The sequence below is a fragment of the Penicillium rubens genome (assembly GCF_028828025.1).
Source record: "Penicillium rubens strain IBT 27055 chromosome Unknown utg000001l_segment0_segment0, whole genome shotgun sequence".
Lineage (NCBI taxonomy): Eukaryota > Fungi > Ascomycota > Eurotiomycetes > Eurotiales > Aspergillaceae > Penicillium > Penicillium rubens.
Window position 1 is genome coordinate 4,281,839 of NW_026890599.1, and position 21,034 is coordinate 4,302,872.

A 21,034-nucleotide genomic window follows, 5' to 3' on the forward strand; every position below is an offset into this window, starting at 1 on the left:
CCGGGACCAGGGGCCGCGCAGACAAGACGATGGGCTAGACCTTTCAATGGTATGCATGGATGTGCGTTTTTTTTGCTAGTTTGTGATGGTTGAACGAGCAACAGAAATTACACACATGACCACCTGAGCCCGATCTATTGTAATAGTTGGATGAGACCGCGATATTGAAGGGCGAGGGATATGAAAAAAACAAAAAAAAAACAAAGACACAACACCTAAGTCCAGAACGATCTTCGTCTAGGATAGGGATATATTGGGTGTCACCTGTTCCAGTCAAACATGATGTTTAGAAGTCGACTATCTGCAGAGAAATGTATGAAAGAAGCCAAAGACATTCGGAAGAAGATGATCGTCGCGGATATGCAAGTCCTGCTTCCGGCTGGATCGCAGGATCCAGGAACCCACATCCCATCTTCGTCTCAGCTTGTTTCACGGGGCCTACCAGCCTCGCGGATACAGCAAGCTTTCGATCTGGAAGATTCCCCGGATATCCCTTGTTGAAGGTCATATGCATTATCCACTGGTAGGTCGATCTTTGCAGAGTAGGGAATTGGAAAGGACATCATTACGTGGAGTAACTCCGTACCTGGTAGAAGAATATCATAATTGTATGTTTTTCCGTCTCGGTATGAATGTTTCTAGATTGAGTTCATCGATCCGTCCACCTGACTCTATGAATCTAGAAAACTATCTCCGGCTCCTACTCCCGCAGCCCGCGAGTATCCCTTGCTCGTACCAGTCAACTCTTAAACATTGAAACAGATAGACTTCTCGCTTGGATAGCAAGTCTCAAATGATTCTCGATCCCCTTGATTAATTATGGATTCGACCATCTATATCAGACACTAAGATTTGATCCGAGCACAGACATGTCGGGGAAGGCGGGCTACAAATAAAGTGCGAAAGTGCGAAAGTGGGGGAATGTGATTCGTTGCCTGATGTGATACAAAGAGAACTCGGAGATGCCTGTCGTTACGTATCCTATCGATTATTCTGTATTGCTCAATTTTGCGATCTATATAATCCAAAACAAAGAATCAGGAGGTGATCCGTAATTCCCCCTGAGCCCAGTGGGAATGAATGGGAGTGAATTATTGACGATACTCATCACCCTCGTACACCGTTATATGCCACGCGTTTGACCTTTCAAGTGGTGACAGTCACCGGCGTGGCGCCCTGTCACATTGAAAGAGACACGGCTCCGGCCGTTGGTTTGTTGACGCGAAGCGCGTTGATTCAGGGACGGTGACACATTTAAGCTTAGTCTGTCGAATCCAAATTACAGGGTTTCCAGGCCCTTTTTATTGATTATTTACCGTTGAATCCCTGATAGAGCTTTTGTTACGTCCAGCCACATTACATAACTATGAGCACCTTGAATATATAGAAGCAATTCATATCATTGATCGACACGGCGCATGGTGTTGCGTCTCATGCATGAGTTGCGGTATATTACATGGGGTATATGATACAATGGGAGATGAACGAATATGCTGTATGACAGTGATACTCGTCTGAGAGGGGATCTGGATACCCCTGAGGTTTGGAGTCCGTGTGGACTGGATTCAGAAAGCTGATATCTCTTTTCGTGATACTACCCACATGTAGGTAGCTCACATCATTATTGGGCCAGACAGGTAGCTGTCATCTCAAGCCGTTACGCGGATCAATGAGCCAAGGCATCTGGGCAGCTATGACGGTTCAATCAGCAAGCAGAAATAAAAGTGACTAGGACGAGCAAGAGAATGAGATCGAGGTGATCCCCGGCGTCCTTTCCGTGTCACATGGACTCAGGTGATTGGCGAGGCAGCAACATAGCCCAAATCCATGGCCGAGAGAGGAGTTCTCGAAAATCAAACGGGAAGCGTCAAGTCGGGAAAGTCACAAGCCCCTGAAGTGGCGCGCTGTTCCTGGAACCCCACATCATGTGACACGACTTGCGCGTGACTTCGCCACTTTATGAGCTGTCCTTTCGGCTCATTGCTCATATTAGACAGAATGTGGTCATTATACCAGGATACCCGAGTTGCACTGCATGCGACTGTGGGTACCAATACCCCAGCTCCTTAATTTGCCATATCGGCACTATGTGGAGATATTGCAATCCGAAGCGCGCTCGTCACGACCTGCGCCTACATCAGCTGCCATCTGCCACAGCCCCGGTCTTATTTCTCTTTGGCGGCTCGGTCTGCCCGTGATCATTTGGCATATTGTACAGCGCATAGGATAGTGACCACGACCCGAGTCTTGACTCCCATGGCGGAAATGCTTTCTGCCGGTCCTCGGTACCCCGGTATCGTGGCTTTTCCAAGGTTTGTCCATGTTCTGGTCCAAGTGGGGCGTGATTTCCCATTTCCCCAGTTTCGAATTATTGGCAGCCGCAGCCTTAACGCGGTCATTATGCGGCATGCCTGGTTTGATGATGGTATATTATGTGTGGTTTCGTATTGCCACCTGGTACCACCCGAATACTAGTGAGACAGGAGCTGGATGTCTAGATAGAGTAGATGAGTCGAGAGAGTGCGTCTCAATGTTCCTCTCATCAGATTGCCTATCGAAATGACTTCTATATGCCATCGTCGGCATTGTGTAATACTTGCAGACAGGGGTCAGCAGCTATGAAGAAAGTCAGGCTGCACAATCGGCCAGACAATGCTTCGCATCATGTAGATGATTGTGTGGTGTCATACATCTCATACATCCGCAGGGATACGTCTACTACCAACGAACTGTTTTGAAAATCAGACGACTTCGGTATCTTTTTTTGGGTGGCCAAAGGAGATGCACAATGGTTGATTGGTAGATACCTTTTTGACTAAGACCTTCTACAAGGGGAATGAGATATAAGCGACTTCATACACCGGCTTTCCCGGTGCACCGAGTTGTAGATTTGTTTTGCTCATCCGGATCCCCGCAAATCCAACTGGAGTCTCTTGTTACACATCTGGAGTCACAGATGATGACAACTTGCAGAATTCCACGTTATATATTTACAGGAGTAACAGACCTGGGATGTATCTGTCGGATGCAAGTTACTGTTACTTACCTTGGTAGCTAGGAATCTCATGGTGCAATATCACATGATAGATGAAACGTGCGCCTGATGTGACTTTTGGCAGGGGTCGTGTCCTGGACGATCGACCTTCCAGGCGCCCGGGTATAGGTTTGGAATGATCGGGTAGAGAAAGACACAGTTCCCTTCCGCCAGTCCGGGCCTGAGGGTAACCTTGGAAGGGTTGCTGTAAGCGTTCAACCCCCGTGACGAAAAAAAGGCCCCCATCTCTAAACCGGCCTCTTACGTATCGTGGCCTTCTTTATGTCGACCGTCATCTGTCAATCCCGTTTCTCTTCAGGCAAAGCAAGTAAAATCAATGGACATTACAATGAGCTGGCAGACTCGTGACTAGTAGCCTAGGTTTGTGACACTTTCAACTGTCGTGTCCTGTCTGAATAGTCAAAGATAGAAAATCTGGCCAGGATTTGTCCGTTCGGAAGATAAAAAGAAAAAAAAAGAGCGGTAAGGCTGGTTCGCTCTCTGCTTTCGAGTGAAGCTGTGGCTGACTTGCTTTTTTCATCCACATGATTGAGGCCTCAAGTGATTTACCAGAATATCCCTCAGAATCCTCACCGATGAAAGACGTGTGGATAGAATTTACCTGTTTTGAAACAAAGCAATGCATCTCAATCAGAACACGATCTACGATGGAAGAGGTACGTTGGCTCCGCGGCATGCAGCTGGGCTTGGAACCATCCCTTTCTCCCGGGTAATAGCTGCTTGCGGGGGAAATAGCTGGGGAAAGCACAGATTTCAGCCGGAATAGACAAAATTAAACAGCCATTAAAGAAACAAGGCGCTTAGAGGGAAGTGTATAATCTCCACCGGAGTTATTGTGTTTCGACGTCTATAGCCTTAAACCCGTGACAATTGATACTTCCGGGCATAATAGGCTCGAGGATAAACGAGCCCCAAGTTCCATATCGGTGACCACAACGTGGCTTGAGATCTTAGACCGATTCCTAGCCTTTTGGACGCGGTGTACCCCATAGTCCAAGTAGAGAGCGTCCGTGACGAAAATAGCTTAAATGCGACATCGGTTTGGTAAGTCAGCCGGACCCTTTATCTCTGTCAAAACCAATCGCTGGCAGTTTGACAGTTCATCAGTCAGTAGGCCTCTCTTTTTACACAGTAAACAGTCGATTGTCAGTGGCAAGAGGTTGTGCCCCAATGTCAAATGTCCAAACGACCATTGAGAGATACATTAAGTGGCGTAGAGAGAGCCCTGGTCTGGACTTCCGGCAAGTCACTGCAACTACCGCGTTGGAGGGTTGCCGTCTTTCGATCTGTACACTTTGACGTTTTGTTTTTGTTTTATTATTTTATTTTACTTTTTTTTCGCCCCGACAGGTCACAGGCACTCAGAGGCTTTGATTATTTTCTCATTCTTTGATATGAGTGTCTAAGGTCTTTGAAATGCACGGAGTGTAAATGTTCGGGAGTTCAACTTCCCTTCTAGAAACCAATATTGAAGCCCTGAAGGGAACCGTGGTTTCCGACCTTGGAAGGTTGAACTGATATTTAGGTAATCCGTAAATTGAAACGGAAACTGGTATTAACATTACCCATGTATTTTTAGGGGCAACTTCGGAACTTCCAGTCGGAAAGGGAAAGGAAAGTCTAAAGTACTGGGGGAATACAGTTGGAACCATGGTAGGGAGGAACTGAATACATGGACATGGTATCGATGTAATTCAGGGCCCCGTGATGCGATTGAATTTTCCCCCTTCACCGACCATTATCCTCGGCTTGGAGTTATTTCGGGAATATTTTATTTTATTTTATTCAATTATTTCCCCTTGTATCGTTATGTTCTTACCAATAATTCCAATAATTCTTATTATTTTTAGGAATAATTCAATTTTCAATTTTCGATTTTCATTTTCATTTTTTTCATTTTCTTTTAATAATTTATTACCGTCCCCCTCTCCTTCCACTCCACTCCACTAAAGTGCCGCCCCCCGTCATTCTTATTATCGTTCCGACTCCCTTTTCTCTTCTTCCTTCTCCAGATTTTTCTAGTTCACCTCACTCTCAACCTACAATCCCTCTCACCCTTCAATCCTGAAGGATCATCCCAATCCGCTCTTTCAGCACTCGCTCCGTTTCTCCGACTCTTCGCCCCGGAATCTCCGCACAGTGGCGCTCTGACGGAAAATTGACGGACATCCGACGCCCGATTCTTCACTTCATTTGAAAATCCAAATTCTTTTACAACTCGCATCTTTCGCGTGAGAAATCGATTGCATTCTAGGCGCCAAACCCGATTGATCGACTCTCTGCAGCACACCGCAGGGCCCAGACTCAAATTTCAAGGCCCATTCCAGAAACCGGTCGATTCTTACGAACTTTCACCACCGCATCTCAAGCGCCGTACGACCACTCTCGGGGGAGACGGCGACCCCGGAACATCAATCAAAGATTTTCGATAAGTACAATAGCTTCACTGCTAGTTGTGGCGTCGCGAAAATGCCTTTAACGACACCGGTTCTCACGGTGGACGCGGACAATATTCATAAGGTGGATACCGCCAACGCTCAAAGTCTTCATGGAATGTGGATGGGTAAGTGACAATTCTGCTGGTCGGGAATATCTTGTGTTGCTAACCTATTGTGCAGTCTTTTCCAAATGTGCCGACTACATGGACCAGGGCCGTCGACTTGAAAACCTCAGTTGGCGGTTGTGGACTCGCGAAACCTTCTGTGTCGAACCTGAAAAGTCTAACAGCACTTCTGCCCTCCCATTGCTACGATCCGAAGCTGGGGATTTGCCCGAACTCTCTGCCAGTGTCGAGTCGGCTGCATCTGACCAAGCCGAGCGAATCGAAGCTCATATCAAGCGTCCCAAGTTTTCTGACTACCGACCAGCCGTTGTTCGCGAGGACTCACTAGCCAGCCTCGGCCGTGGCAAAGAGAAGCACATCACCTCGTTGGATTTGGAGCGGATGGTCCTCAACATTAAGGAAAAGAAGCAACTGGAGCCCATGCCTACTGTCGAGCCTGCTGCCCCCGTTGTGGACATCACTCCTCGCCCATCCACCCCCACCCCCACCCCTCCCTCCGTCTCTACCGCTCGTCAGGTCCCTAATTTCTCCGTCCGACCGACCCCATACCCTCATGAGTCGACTGAATCCTGCTCGACGACTGCCCCCGAGGGCAATGAGAGCGACACTGCACAGGTCAACGCGTCCGATACTAGCGTCTCATCTTCCGGAATTCTTCCCAGCCGACCTCAATTAGTCAAGTCTACCAGCATTGTTCGTGGATTCTCGCCATCACACATCTCATCTTCATTCAGATCCCAACCAAGACTGTCTATCGAGCCTAGTCCTTCTCGTTCTGCTACGCAACTGAAGCCATCGCCCTTGAAGAAGAAGGGAGGCATGTTTACATTGGGCGGATCCTCTGGGGATGACGATGAAAGCTCATTCGAAGAGCGCATGGTTCCCCAGGCGGGCCAAGAGAACGCGACCGGGGCGTTGAAACCGAAAAACAACACAGACCCTACGAAGAAGACTGCTTCCTTCAGCAATCAGGTCTCGTCCCACATCATTCCTAACTCGAAGGACATCAGTCGATCCGATGAGGACGCCATCGAGACCGACGATGAAGTCTCGGAGAGTGCGATCGAAGATGACGAAGATTCTGATTGGGAAGATTCCATCACTGAAGGTGGCGAGTCCAGCGTTGACGAACAAGGAGGAATGTTCCAACGGGTTGATTCCCGACCCAATTTGGTCTCGCGCCGCTCGATGCTCACTATGATGATGCACCAGCCAGCCCGCATGCAAGGGAACGCGTTCCGGTCCAGTCCTGCACTTCAACGATCGCGGTTGACCTCACCGAGTGGCCCATCTATCCCCCAGTCCCCTCCCAGCAACGAAGAGGAAAGTTTGGTCATGCGTGGTCCCGATGTTCCCCGATCGAAGCCTATTGTCATGAACACCAACGCTTCGCAGTCTATGGCACACTCTCCCCGAACCACCCGTCGTAACATGCTTGCTACTGAATTGACCGAGTCTCTCCGCCGACATCTTCTCTGGGAGCGCCAGCAGAAGAGCGCAACTGCGAACGCTTTTCTCAAGCGTCGCCACACCGCCCACGACATGAAGAACCTTCAGGAGTATCCTGGCCCTAAGGGTCCCCACAAGGGAGTTGGTCCAAACCAGGCTAGTGCTGAAGCAGACCCTAATGCTGCTGACCTGGGCAAGAATGGCTCCTGGACCAACTACACCACTGACTACGGTCCCTGGGAGTACCATGTGAAGGGCTGGTAGTCAATCCGCGTGCGATTCACTTCGCCTACTCGCTTTTCGATTTTCTTTTTCAGACAAGGCTTTGCAACACAGCACAGCTTTTCATTCTTGACACGTACAATCACGATCATGCATTGCACATATGGCGCATCTGGGATTCTTTTTCTTTCTGCTTTGTCTTTTTCTCGATCTCATCGGCTCCGAGGCCGGGATGTTGTCACAGCATTCACTGGGCGTTTGTTCTGCATGGAGGGTATGAATACCAATTTCGAGGGCTATTTCTTACGACCTTAATATCCATGTACAGCTCATATCCCTCGTGCTTTTTTTCCGGGTCACCAACGGTTGATGCCACATGGGTTTTGTTTCTTCTTTGCGTCTTGCTTTCCAAGATATTTCCGGTTGGCTTTTTCATGCCCGGAACGTTCACCAAAAAAAGGGGTTTATCTTATGGTCTATCTCAGCGCTGCGTCTTTTACTGCATGTCCATATTTGACTGCAGAGAACGTGTAGCATTATTTCACTACTCCCGATTATGATCGGAGAGATAGTCATGTTCTTTTTGCTTTCCCTGCGATACTTGATACCACACGTTTATGTCTTGCAATTCTTCATCCGGCACCGATATCCCCAATCGGGCCACTTGTACGCTACATGATGACAGCTAAAAACAAAAAATCCAATGAATGAAATCAGAGAAAAGCTGTCCTCACATGCATATCGTATTTCCTTGACTGCAGCCTTGGATATCAGAAGAAGAGGCCTGCATAGGCCTGAATTGGCGGTCTGGATCCATCTTGTACTGTAGTAGCTAGCTATAGCTCTGCTGCAGAGCACGGAGGATACTAGAGGTCCTCAAAGCCTTGTGATAACGGCGCCAAATCAATCATGTGGAAATCCAGGGTTGACTTTGTGGCGCTGACACGTATGAGAGATGAGTCTTATGGCATAAGACTGAGACCTGTCTGCATGTATCTCGCATGCGGGTGGTCATGATGCATCTTGATTATATTGCCTGACTACAGGAGTTAAATGGTACTCGACTATATCCATACTCTCTTGAGATATAACCTGATACAATGTACTCCTACAAAGTGCTGTATGCCGTACTCCCTATAACCAAGAAGATCTTCATGTAAACCACACGCGGGGCGCCAACATAGGGAACGAGTTACACTCAATTATGAATCGAATCGAATGATCGAATCTCTTAATGCAGTACCACCTGCCTAGACAGGCTTTGAGAAAAGTTTAGCTATGAGTTCATGAATGGACGTTTCAGTGACAACCTCCGCCGATCCTTCCCGCCAAAAAATAATAGAGGTCAGGTGGGATGCAAAAAAAATTCCAATACAGGGGCAATTAAAAAGCAGAGCGATATCCCGGGACCCCCGTTCGGAATCTTGGAAAATACCTAGGTATGTCAAAAGTACCTCTCTCTCCCGGGAAACAGTTCGCGCAGATCTAGAACACAGACCAGAAACTCGGATTCCTTTTTTGTCTAATTATAATTTGACCATATGCATGTGTCACATCATGATATTCTAACATCGAAGGTTGTGATGTCGATATTTGATATTACGAGTTAATATAACCCCGTACAGCCCCGGACTCTTCGCTGAAGAAAGTTTACATCTTCCAAAACTGACCCGATCGAGCCGCGAGATCCTCGGTGACATCTCCTTTGTTCGGCTTCGCACTGGTCGCTAGCACATGCGACGAGAAGCTATGTCATCTTTACATTAGTTTATGCCAAAGCTCCCGCGGAACTCGGGAGGTGGTGGTGGGCTTGAAATCGACTCGACGAGATACGTGCTCAGTTCGCGGTGGCTTTCTCGCCCTGCATGGTTTGCAGGGCCAGCTCAGCGGAGATCTTGGGGGGTGTGTGTGGGATTATGAGGGGGTAAGGGTGATTAGATTGGGCTTGCGCCGTGTGGCTGGCTGGGTGAGTTCTAGGCCTGTACTTTGGATTTTGTATCTCCCTTGATATTGAGTTAGATGCTGGGCTCTATTTAGGCGTGGGATTGTGCTATGGTACTCCGTTCGATGTACAATTACCATCTACTCCTAAGGGAAGTTGCAGGAAAGGAATCACGTTCCGTTGGAGGGCCTCATTATGACACTATGAGTAATTGTAATTTGTGTTTACATGGATCTTGCCTGAGTTATGCGTGTTTTCATCATGGTTTTGCCTCCGCTTACAGTTTTGCCATGTCTTACCTAGTGGTGGTGGGAGTTGCCTGAAGGATGAAGATTGACGTGCAGATCTCAACTGAAGGCTGCACCGAAGGAGTTGTATCACGTTGATGTCATTATTGGCATAATTGCGTTTTCATATTGGTTGGAGATATGCTTATTTTCATCAAGAGATGTGTCAGACTTGTGTGCAATGCCAATAGAAGGAGTCTTATACATCGTAGTCCTTACAATGGTTTACCGGGTACAGTATAGGTAGTCATGTGGTAGCTGCACATGACCGGCGCACATGATCCGGGGGTGGAGCCGCTGGATTTGGATGCCCGAGATCCATTTCTATATTGTATTCTCTTATCTTCCTCTTTTCGCAGTCGCATCTCAAAGATATGAAATGTGCTAATAGACAAGAGATCGAGTAATATTATCAAAGGTAGTTCTACCTGCCCAGTTGGTCCCGCAGTGTTTCAACCAATGACGTATGCAGAAGCTTCCTGTCTCCAACTTTGAACGGGTGTGGGGATGAAGACTTTTTTCCCTAAATTGCCCGACACCGTTTCCATCCTAGGAAAATCTCCAGTCTTTCCGGTCATACCCGAGTCGTGGGGCTCTAGTATGAACCATTCAATGCTTGAGCAACCAAGAACCAAGAACAAAATGAAGCCAATGACATGGTCAAACAGATCCCATGTCAAATTGAGTACAAAATACACCTCCTCACCGAAAAATGCGATCTTGGCAATATATAACCAAGGTCGTATACTTTTATATCTCAAGCCCCTTTCCTCCGTCCCGACCTAACAACAGCGAAACAGCGAAGATGGAACAAGAGCCTCTTCTAAAGCCATCACCAAAACTCTTCAGAACATACATCGTGTGCGCATTCCAGCCTCCATCTACAGAACCCACCTGCCCTGTTAGGGCTAACTTCTCTCTGACCCGGCCCGGCCAGATGAGTCTTCTTGATCTCAGCTTCACACAGGCCGCAAAGTGGATATTGTAGTGGATCACTCACAACACAGGGACGGTCATTATTCGCTGTCTCCTTTTCACGCGTCTCACCGGTACTGAAATGTTTCTAACTGACACTGTACACATGTGACAACCTTAGCTCCGCATTTCCTATTCGGGCCTTCATACGACTTGTTATGTTATGGGTACCGCGTACTAACCCCCACGGACCGCTCCACGATCAAGGCTGTTAGGCAGAGGCGTTGTGGTTAAGAAAAAGTGGATATCGCCTCTTTGCTGCAAGATTGACGCCTAACTGGCTCATCGGGTTGGTGATGTGCGCCCGACGTGCAATCGGCAAGCCGATGCAGCGTGCAGCGTGCAGCATGTCAACAAAAGCTACAATTTGCGAAGATGCGAGGATATCGCGCCCGTGAGCTGGAAATGGAGGGTGATTTCGATATTTAAAGATTGAGGCACCTTGCATACAGCTTCGGTCGCTTCGTCTAGGCTCTTTGATGATTGAGGCGAATCCAGACGCGCAAGAATCTTAGTTGATTTCTTCTCGGTCGTCCTCCACTACGAAGCGATCGTCCAACCATGACGCACGCAATCCCTGTCTACTCCATAGGCCTCTGGAGCTCTAGAACAAAACTCGATTTCTGTTTCGATGCCGTATTTTAGACTTAGGCTGTGCTTTACTGACTTCTTGTTATGCTTTCAATTCAGGGACATCTCTATCAATCTTAGCATGAATGCTGCACGACGACAGATGCACGACGACAGATATCTACTGTCTCAAGTCACTTCACATATTTGCCATCATATATGACCACCCACGTTTCGTGGCTGTCCCGAATTAACTGCTACACCACATCGACTATTATTAATATTCGGCGAAATCCCGAATGAGGCGCTCGGGATTGGCCCCCGCCCGTTTTCCCTGACCAAAAAAGGAAATTGAATCTGCAAAATCCAACCTAATTACAGCGCCCGTGATTGGCCAGATTATTATTCTAGGCCTTCTGGTGGAGAACGGTCACGTGTATCAGCGCTCCCAGGAGCCCTGTACTCCGAAACCCCGCAAGCTGCCAATATCGTCAATTGCTGTCAGATTATGGGAATGGAATAGCATGAGTCGTAGTAAGAGCAAACTCAAACGCATATACTAAATGGCAAATCGACGTCCATAGAAATGCCGACATGTGCTCAAACCCGGAAACTGCAAGCTATACCCATGGTCAAACGCGCCAACGCCCACGGAAGACCGTGCGAGATTCTGGAAGGCTTCTGGAAGGATGATCCGGTTGGCCGGTGAGTTCCAGGTCCGATTCGCGCCTTTCCGCTTTCGGTGTGTTACATACTGTACGGTATTTGTATCTTACATTACCATATTGTACAGCGGAAGGATCAGTACCGCGGAGCGGAGCTCCCATACCGGTGTCTTTCTTACAATACAATTGACCGAGGCTCAAAATCAGTACCCCGTAGATGCGGAGGTTCTTCGGTTGAATGGACCATATTACATGTTCGAACAGCTTTTATTTTGCATCTACAGCTCGGCTATTACATTCCTGACAACCTACCCATGTGGAATGCGACATCTAAAACGCGAGTATATCTTGTAACTCCCCGATTGGGCTGAATACCGGTGTCCTACTAGCGGCAGCCACGGACAGGGTTTATGCACAGAGTACGGAGTACTCCGTACAACACCAGAGGTTCCACTATACATCCGAGTGACCTCCAGATAGCCTCGCCAAAACCCGTTTCCTTCAAATCATGGTTTACGCCACAGCTGTTGTGTGGGATTTGAGAGTTTCCTCTAGATCGAGGTCGAATCCTCTCTGTATCTGTACAACATAGTACGTACATTTACTTTGTCGCACAATTCAATTTCTGTGGCTTGGATCCACTTATTCCCTTTCTCTTACCTTATTACTCCGTACTTTTACGTTAGATTCCCTAAATGTCGGGGTAAACACGTAAAACCCACGCTATATGTGTCATGGAAGTTCAGTACCTAGGTAGAGTCCGAAATACGACTACACATTCAAGCCATCCCCAGTCCTGAAAAGAGACCATCGAAGATAACCGTTCTGTCTAATGGATCGGTGTCGTATCCCGGACTAAACGCATACCCTGGCGAAGGCGCACCCATGCGCAGGGATGCGGGAATTCTAGAAACTCGAAAGCGAACCCCTCATCTTCTCCGCGCAACGCGGACAGACCGCTGTCCGTGACTGGTGGCCGTTGAGGACATTGCCCTGAGCTTGTTGCGACCATCGGGTCGTATTGCTCCGGTGAAGGTTAATCTTTTCACGCATATTATCATGGCCTCGCTGGCCGGTGTTGGACCCTTGCTAAGGGGGATATCCCCCGGCATGGATGTGGGAGATAAGGCGCATGGCGCGCTCCGTGTAGTATATGCTCTGCTGACAGACTGGAATTCGGAATCTTGTTTCCCTCCTGCTTCTTATTCTGATGGCTTTTGCTTTTATGGTTTCTGTATGCAACGGTGCTGTGCAGGTAGATTATTGTCAATCAATGTTAGTACTTGGTTGGTTTTGCTTCCTGTTGTGGCTTCGAGCATGAACGCCACAGCATTGGGTTGCGATTTGGACGTGGAATGACGAAGGCTATACTTGAAATGATATTAAACCTGAGGACTCTGCAGTGGTTATCATTATTAATATTTGTGAGTCTGTACTTATACATTGTACAACATGCGATGTAGGCAATAAGGAGTACTGGAGTTAGACAGGACAGATCTACATGCCAATTGTTCTCCATCTTAGAACACCGAACATTCTAGTCATTTTCGACTAGAAACCTCCAATCCACCTTGCAAATTCGATTGTGACTAACCGCAGCATGACTGGAAATGAGTCAACAGGCGAATATCAAGGCAAATGAGATCATCGGGTCCGCCTAAAGTCTTGGCGCTCGCCTGCCAGCAAAACCGTAAACAACTATAACTTCATGTATAGCTTCATATTCTTTCAGGCCTTAAGCCCAGGATATACTGGTCTGTGGCCGATCTTGATATTTTACGTCACGTGGCATCTCTTCACAGTTTTCCTTTTTCCTTTCATTTTTGCTTAGCGCCGTGACTTTAATCGCTACAAAAGTTCAGACGGTCGCACATCTCGGCTTACTTACTGCGCAGATCTGGTCCTGTCGATCTCCTCAAGGTCACCCGATCTCTGCGTTGGCAGCGCGCGTCACCTCCAAGTCGCCCAGAGCCGGGCCATTCCTCATCTTTCGCAACACGGCTCGAGGCTCAGTTTCAGCATGGAGAATAGGTCATTTGACAATGCGGGTCCAACACCCCAGATCCAAGGTGAGTCAAGCATATTCTATTATTGGCTCGTAAAAGCCATCCAGCCGGAACCTTTTCTCCCAATCAATTCCACGAGATCTACTCCGTACTTGGGCGGATTATCTCGGTCGACCCTCCACGGGCTTTCGTATTTCAGCCCCCCTGTTGCATGTCCATGCATATGTTGCATCAGCCACAAAGCCTATCAATCCCCCATGTTATCTCGTCCGAGAGCATTGTTGGCGTGCAGGGTGGCTACGTCTGGATCGGGGGCGGCCGCCCGCAACCTTTTTGATCACACGCTCATGATCCCTTTGTTGAACAGGTACAGAGCTGCCGTCCTCTTTGACAACTGATGAGTTGGCAGCGGTCCGGTCGCATGGTGTTGCATCCACCGATGAACTGAGTGCTGCTCGCCAGTCATCGCCTCGGCGGCAGAAATGTCGCTTTTTCAAATCTAAGAAGGGTAAGTCTGCGTTCTGAGTTTCTTTCTGTAAGGGCTCTTTGTCTGTTTTGTCACTGCAATGATCAACGCGTCATTGAATACGAGCCGGGTGCCACAAACAGGCCCCTTCGGGAATGCTTGTACACACCAATCTGCTATGTTCACCCAAAGGGTCAATGATACCGAGGCTATTATCAGCATCGTATGATCGACCTGTGCCCTAAAATCTTTCACGCATGTATTCTCGGGCATTGTGATTTTCTAGGAAGGCGATGTTCCGTTCAGGTCATATGCTAATATTTTTCAAGGATGCCGACTTGGAGCATCATGTCCGTATATACATGATGCCTCGGCGATTGAGGCTAAGCAGCCTTCTTCCGGGCAGCAGACACCTGCCCAGTTCTCAGGAAGTGAAAGCCAGAGTTCGGCACAAGCCCTTGTCACTGGGGCCGAGAGATTGAAGATTGGTGACAACCAGTCGAAGCAGAGCTCTGCCGCAGGTCCTGTCCAGCCGCAAAGACCGGTTTCGAAATTGGAGCAGTCAGATCCAAGAGAGTTCCAAATCAACCAGTTGAGGCGGCGTTACCGTCCACAGGAAGTCAATGATGCTCAAGGTACTACTTTGACTTTTGGATTGGTACCTTCTGATCCAGACTTCCCGTTTGAGCTTGAAAGACTCCACTGTGTCCTTCACGTCCCAAGCTCATACCCCAAAGGACGGCCCACGCTTGCAGTGACCAATTCTGAAATGGAAGCTGCATATCAAGCAAATGTCGTCAGAGGCTTCAATGAGATTGTCGATTTTACGTACCGCACCAACAGCCGAGGAACGCTTTTGGGCTGGCTGAACAGTCTGGACCGAAAACTTGAATCATTACTAACCACCCTGGAACGTGGGCCAACGCTAAAGTTTTTCGCCAATATTGGTGATGGGTCCACAACTAAAGAACCTACCAAGGCCCCGGAAAAGACTTTAAGCCAGCAGAGCTTGTCTCAAGGCCGTAGTAAAACGGCAAGTGTTGCTGCTAAGCCAGTACCACAAGCACGAACTGTAGCACCCAAGCACACAGCCGAAGCAAAAGCCGCAGCTGAGAAACGACGAGCAACCGAGACGAAACAGCTCGAAGCGCGCCTTGGAAGACTACCGATGTACCAAAAGCTGCCAGATGGTAGGACATATGTTGTTCCCATCCAGCCAACAAAGAAGGATCGTCTGCCGCGAACACTTCAAGCGCTCAAGACTGTGAAATTGATCGTGCCACCACTCTACCCGCTCGAGCACAGCTCGATCAAGTTGCAGGGAGTCGAAGGCTCCGAAGTGAAGGCAACAGAAGTGGGATTCACTCAGTGGGTAGAACAGACTTCCCAGCTGAGTCTGGTATCTCAGATCAACTACCTGGCGAGCAACATCCATAAATTCGCTGAAACGCCCTTGCCAAAAGAGCAGGAGCCCGCTGGTGATGTACCTTCCACTTTTGAAGAGGACGAGGATGAGAATGTGGAGGAGCCTACGAACGCACCTGCCGCACCCTTAACTCAAGATATTGAAGACAAGCCACATCTTGTTGTCATTCCACGGCCCCCCGAATGGTCTATTCCTAATACCAACAGTGGCACTGAAGGGACATCGGACGAATCCAGTTATGAGGAAGACGAGTGTTCAGATGAAGAGGAGGAGGAAGATGAAGAAGGTGGCGCACCTGTTCCCGCGTCAGTGGACAACAACGCGCCCGGACGAGGCGTCGCACTTTCTTTCCCATTCTTGGAGCTCTACGGAATCGAGCTGCTTGAACTCGCGAGCCTCAATATCACTATCAAATGTGACAGATGTAAGGTGTCGCTCGATGTCAAGAACGTACCACAAATTACCGACGAGAAGGGCCAGATGCCGAAAATGGAGTCGTGCCGGAAATGCGCTAATAATATGAGTGTTGGTGGGTATACACTTAATCTCATTCACCTTCTCAGATGAGTTACTGACTCTTATGTGCAGCCTTCCGGAAACAGCTGATGCATTCCCATGCCAATCGTGCTGGCTACCTTGAATTGGGCGGCTGTACGATTGGGGACATGCTTCTCAGGTTGGTTCTGTGATTCTTATAAGTATAATGTCATCTGTTGACTCACCTTGCTATAGCGACTTCATCCCGACATGCTCCGAGTGCTCGACTGCCCATCCGGCACCTGGTATATCTGCAGTTCGTGGCGAGAGTGCCATGGGTATATGCCGCCAGTGCCATCGCAAAATGGGTATGTTCCAACAGGCAATACAGTGTGTTGCTTAGGTACTAACATATCCAAAGTTTTCAAAATCCCTGAGGTGAAATTCCTTCTAGTGGGAAGTGCAGCAAGTAAGTCCCGATCAAACCCGCCTAAAACGCTTTTGCTCATTGCTGTACCAATAGTCACTGCTCGTGGAGCTCTCCCTCGCAAAAGAAAGGTTCGTACAATCTACAACGCATCGTCATGGTAAAATCTAATAGGTACCTCAGCCTCAGGAAGTCCTCGGCATTGTCGCAGGACAAGAACTTCCACGACGCGGTCGTTGCCAGCACTATGCTAAGAGTCAACGCTGGTTTAGGTATGTGATTACGGCATTCGGCAAACAGGTTAATACTAACCCCCTACAGATTCAGCTGCTGCTCGAAAGTTTTCCCTTGTGACAAGTATGATTTCCATTCGATATGCATCCCACTTCCTATGCTTATGATTTATATAGATGCCACGACGCGGAAACCGACCACCCGAACGAACACGCAAACCGTATGATATGTGGCTACTGCTCCCGCGAGCAAATCTACAGGCCCGAGAACTGCGGTATCTGCAAAGCAGTCCTGATTGGAAAGGCTGGTAGTGGGTTCTGGGAGGGTGGAAAGGGGACGAGAAATAGGGCTCTGATGAGTCGAAAAGGTATGTTTTTCGGTCTAAGTTCCTATGAGTACTCTCGTCTAATATGGCTCTAGATCCGAGGAAATTTAAGCGGATTGGAGGCAATGCTCCCACTTCGAGTTCGTCGAAGCGGAAGTGAATAAGTGCAAGAATAGAAATGTCATATATCTCACTGTGGCCCTGCTTGGGGCATATAATAGTTTACTTCAATCTTAGCAAAGGCTTCTTCCAACGTAAGTCGCGGAAACCTAAACATAACATCATCAGTGTCTCATCTTACCCACGAAAAAAAGCACATTCTCATTCTTTCTGTTACTCAACCAGATCGAACGTCTACATCAACGAAATGTCTATGATTCCGCGAGCGCTAGAGGCTGCCACCTGCGCTGCCGTATGGGTGGTGTTAATTCTAGTCAGTGCTGCTACTTTTTGTGCGTCTTGGTCCCGATCCACCCCCACTTCCTATCACTAAGAGAAGACCCTAGGCCTTATGGTGCAGTGGCTGGAGACAAGACCAGTCGCCACATGGAGAAGGTACACGTTGTCGCAGGCAAAGAAGAAATGGATGGATGATAAGAAACGCTTGCTCGCTGAATCGAAGGCCATATTAGACCGCGAAGTATCCTTGATAAAGGATCTTCAACGAGGAGAGGACGAAATGGCTAAAAGAGTTATTGATGCTGCTGGTCTAGAGTCGATGGCCGTCTTGGAAAGACCTCTGGATGAGATTCGACGGAATTGGCGGGAGCTTTCGGACTTGTTGGATCGATACTGCCATTAAGCTTGGAATTGAGGTCAACGTAGGGTTACTGGATGATTGATGATGGATGACTAGATGGTAGGGGGTTGCTTCTTTTGGCTTTTAAGAATTTGGCTTAATAAATGGTAAGGATAATGCCTTGTTTCGGTCGGGTTATAAAAGAAAGTAGGTACTTGTTTTTCCAAGATTCTAAAATTGCTTCGGTCTCTATCAAGTATGTCTTAACTTCTATGTCTTTAATGCTTCTATAGTAGCAAGCTAGCCATTATCATAGGGAAGTCGGAGTGCACAGAAGCTGAGGATACCATATATCCCAAGTACAGACGGGAGTTACGAAACGAGGCAGACCATGGGATGATTCAAAAATGGTTATTAAGGAATAATCCCTAATTCGCTAAATACAAAATGAGAATCCCGAAGCAGAAAGGGTTCATCAAGAAAAATGCCCGACTATACAAATTTTTAAGTCCTTAAACCAAGTTACCACGCAGTTCCTGCTCTCGTTCAATAGCCTCGAATAGTGACTTGAAATTGCCAGCTCCGAAGCCTTCGAAGTTGTGGCGCTGGATAATCTCAATGAACACAGTGGGCCGGTCCATCATGTGCTATTTGTAAGGTTAGTATAAAGTAACGAATACTGGTGTCATCAGTTTCCACATACCTTAGTGAAAAGCTGCAGCAGGTAGCCACCCTCATCGAAATCAATCAAAATATCCAAGCTACGGATGGTCTCGAAACTTTCCTTAAGTACCAAACCAGACTGCTTCAAGCGAGCCTGCATATCCGTGTAGTATGTGTCGGGAACCTTGATGAACTCGACACCCCGTGCCTTGAGATTGGTGATATCTCGGATGATATTGTCTGTGCGAAGTGCAATATGCTGTACACCAGCACCGTTGTAGAAGTCCACGTATTCCTCGATCTGGGATTGTTTCTTGCCCTTTGCTGGCTCGTTGATGGGCATCTTGACGATCTCGTTGGGCGAGGCCATGACAACACTACTCAAAGCTGAGAATTCACTATCATCACAGGGTTAGTCATTATGTCGGGTATGAGATATAATATTAAAACACTTACGTGCAGATTTCGTTGTCGTCGACGGACCAGAAACGGTGGAAGCCGAGAGCCTTCTCGTAGCTAACCAGTGGTATCAGTAAATGAGACTCAACCAGACAGTCTGGACCAAACTCACTATTCACAGATCTTATCCATCTCATCCCAGTCCTGGTTTCCAACACAGTGATCGATATGCGAGAGTTGAACACCAGGCAGGAACTTCACAATAGGATCCTCATTGGCAGTCTCGGCACGGTAGCCTGGCATAAAGGTACCGCGGTACTCGCTGCGCTCAATAAGGGTATGGGTAGTCTGCCCATAAGTCTGGATAGTAGCAGTCTTGACACGACCACTCTTATCTTCAAGGACCTTAGGGTTGGAGACGGCCTTAGCGCCATTCTTCACAGCGGCAAAGAAGACAGCATCGACATCGTCAACCTCAAAGGCAACGTCCTTGACTGCATCACCGTGCTTCTCGAGGTGGTCATGGATCTCCTTTAGCTCGGCTTGCTCCTCGGGATCGAAACGGTCGATTTGGTCAAGGGACCGCAGAGGGGAGCTCAGGATGAAGGTGATATCGCCGTTGCGGATGACATGCGAGCAGATGTGGCGGCTGCTGGTTTCAAGACCCTTGTACGCAATGCGCTTGAAGCCCATGCGGGTGATGTAGTAGCTTGCGGCTTGCTTGGCATTACCAACGTACCAGTGCACATGGTCGTAACCGCGGTAGCTGGCAACCGAAGATGCATCGGCAACTGAGGGAGGAGGGCTATTGGAAATAGCTGAAGGCGCCATTTTGCTAATACTGTATATTTGTGATGATATTGGTAGATGGGACTTAGATGGTAGTTCAAGATGGGAGGTGGCGATTTCGAATTATTTGATGTACAGCCTACCCCTTCCCTTTCTTTTAAATAACTGGATCCTCTACTAACCGTGTCTCGGCGGGTGTGTCTTCCAATCCACTTTTGTTGCTGACCTTTGGACGGCTTGTCCCTGCGCGGCTATTTCAGGACCCTGAAATATCCGGAGATACCCGGACCCGCTGAGATCATCGTCAACATCCGCCTGAAGATCAATTTGTTAGATTCGCAATTCCCGGGAGATTTTGTTCTGTTCTTCAATTATTGCGACCATAGTGAGCCTATTCTGAATCGATTCCCAGGAAATTCATAACTGCCTCAACATCAAATCGCAAGATGACATCAATCACAGCTGCTCGCCCATCATTGACATCTAATGATTCGGCTGTACTACAAGCTCTATTTGATGCCGAATCCTCTCCATCATCAGGATTCACCGTTGATTCATCGCTACCACCATGGCCATCATCTGTGAACATTTCTGAAACAGACTTGGCATCACTCAAGCAGCGTGAAACAGACATTATCCGCAAGCTGCAATCAAACAAATCACCAAGTATAGAGACAGTCCAATCAGCACTGGACGACTTCGACACTCTCATCACCGATCATCCAACATATCCCTCCGCATACACAGACCGAGCACAAACACTCCGCCTGCTGGTCGATCTGACCTACAGCAAGGAAGCCGGTAGTGATCAAAGCACTGAGGGCGAGGTATCCGATGCGGCTCTCTTTGCCCCAGAGACCTCCCAGCTCTGCTCCCGCATCTTCTCTGACCTAGGTCAGGCCATAACCTTTGCCACACCTCCCTCTCCCGCCGATGCGGTCTCGACAACCCAGGCGCGGTTATTGGCTGACGCACACACGCATCGGGGATACTTGCTTCTCAAAGCGGCGCGCGTGAAGAAGGCTGGTTCTGGTGATGAGGCGGGCCCGGAGCGTCTGCGTGCACTTTCGGCTGATCAGCTTGAGGAAATGGCTAGTCGGGATTTCTTTTTTGGGGGTCGCTATGGGAATAAGGTTGCGCAGCAGCTTTCTGTGCAAACGAATCCTTATGCTAAGATGTGTGGGGCTATTGTTAAGGAGGCGATGAAGAAGGAGCTTGAAGGGTGAATAGTGTATATCATGAAGTAATTTAATTCATGGAGTTGGCATTTGGAATAACGAACATTTGAAGCATTAATGTGAAACAATTTTGATAGATTCGATGGAGTTCTGGTATCTCGTTATGCTATAGAGCTA

At 48.2% G+C, this 21,034-nt stretch overlaps 7 protein-coding genes across 7 annotated transcripts; 6 read left to right on the forward strand and 1 right to left on the reverse strand.

Moving 5' to 3' along the window:
• Nucleotides 1–282: 282 nt before the first annotated feature.
• Nucleotides 283–501, forward strand: N7525_001654 (uncharacterized protein; the record flags this gene model as incomplete). The annotated part of the gene is made up of 1 exon (XM_061211999.1): nt 283–501. The coding sequence occupies one exon, from the start codon at nt 283–285 to the stop codon at nt 499–501; it is 219 nt and encodes a 72-aa protein (XP_061071225.1).
• Nucleotides 502–5,524: 5,023 nt separating this feature from the next.
• On the forward strand, nt 5,525–7,331 carry N7525_001655 (uncharacterized protein; the record flags this gene model as incomplete). The annotated part of the gene is made up of 2 exons (XM_002566602.2): nt 5,525–5,618; nt 5,674–7,331. The coding sequence occupies 2 exons, from the start codon at nt 5,525–5,527 to the stop codon at nt 7,329–7,331; spliced, it is 1,752 nt and encodes a 583-aa protein (XP_002566648.2).
• Nucleotides 7,332–11,649: 4,318 nt separating this feature from the next.
• Nucleotides 11,650–12,082, forward strand: N7525_001656 (uncharacterized protein; the record flags this gene model as incomplete). The annotated part of the gene is made up of 2 exons (XM_061212000.1): nt 11,650–11,768; nt 11,857–12,082. The coding sequence occupies 2 exons, from the start codon at nt 11,650–11,652 to the stop codon at nt 12,080–12,082; spliced, it is 345 nt and encodes a 114-aa protein (XP_061071226.1).
• Nucleotides 12,083–13,748: 1,666 nt separating this feature from the next.
• On the forward strand, nt 13,749–17,249 carry N7525_001657 (Zinc finger CCCH-type; the record flags this gene model as incomplete). Its single annotated transcript, XM_061212001.1, has 10 exons — nt 13,749–13,797; nt 14,102–14,242; nt 14,530–16,155; nt 16,215–16,302; nt 16,359–16,471; nt 16,627–16,661; nt 16,714–16,802; nt 16,852–16,887; nt 16,941–17,131; nt 17,185–17,249. The coding sequence occupies 10 exons, from the start codon at nt 13,749–13,751 to the stop codon at nt 17,247–17,249; spliced, it is 2,433 nt and encodes an 810-aa protein (XP_061071227.1).
• A 207-nt stretch (nt 17,250–17,456) lies between these two features.
• N7525_001658 (uncharacterized protein) lies at nt 17,457–17,891 on the forward strand (the record flags this gene model as incomplete). The annotated part of the gene is made up of 2 exons (XM_061212002.1): nt 17,457–17,541; nt 17,596–17,891. 2 exons carry the CDS (start codon nt 17,457–17,459, stop codon nt 17,889–17,891), a joined length of 381 nt encoding a protein of 126 aa, XP_061071228.1.
• Nucleotides 17,892–18,340: 449 nt separating this feature from the next.
• Nucleotides 18,341–19,721, reverse strand: N7525_001659 (4-hydroxyphenylpyruvate dioxygenase family protein; the record flags this gene model as incomplete). Its single annotated transcript, XM_002557688.1, has 4 exons — nt 18,341–18,475; nt 18,532–18,889; nt 18,948–19,007; nt 19,063–19,721. 4 exons carry the CDS (start codon nt 19,719–19,721, stop codon nt 18,341–18,343), a joined length of 1,212 nt encoding a protein of 403 aa, XP_002557734.1.
• Nucleotides 19,722–20,125: 404 nt separating this feature from the next.
• Nucleotides 20,126–20,905, forward strand: hmgX (the record flags this gene model as incomplete). The annotated part of the gene is made up of 1 exon (XM_002557687.1): nt 20,126–20,905. The coding sequence occupies one exon, from the start codon at nt 20,126–20,128 to the stop codon at nt 20,903–20,905; it is 780 nt and encodes a 259-aa protein (XP_002557733.1).
• Between the last annotated feature and the right edge of the window lie 129 nt (nt 20,906–21,034).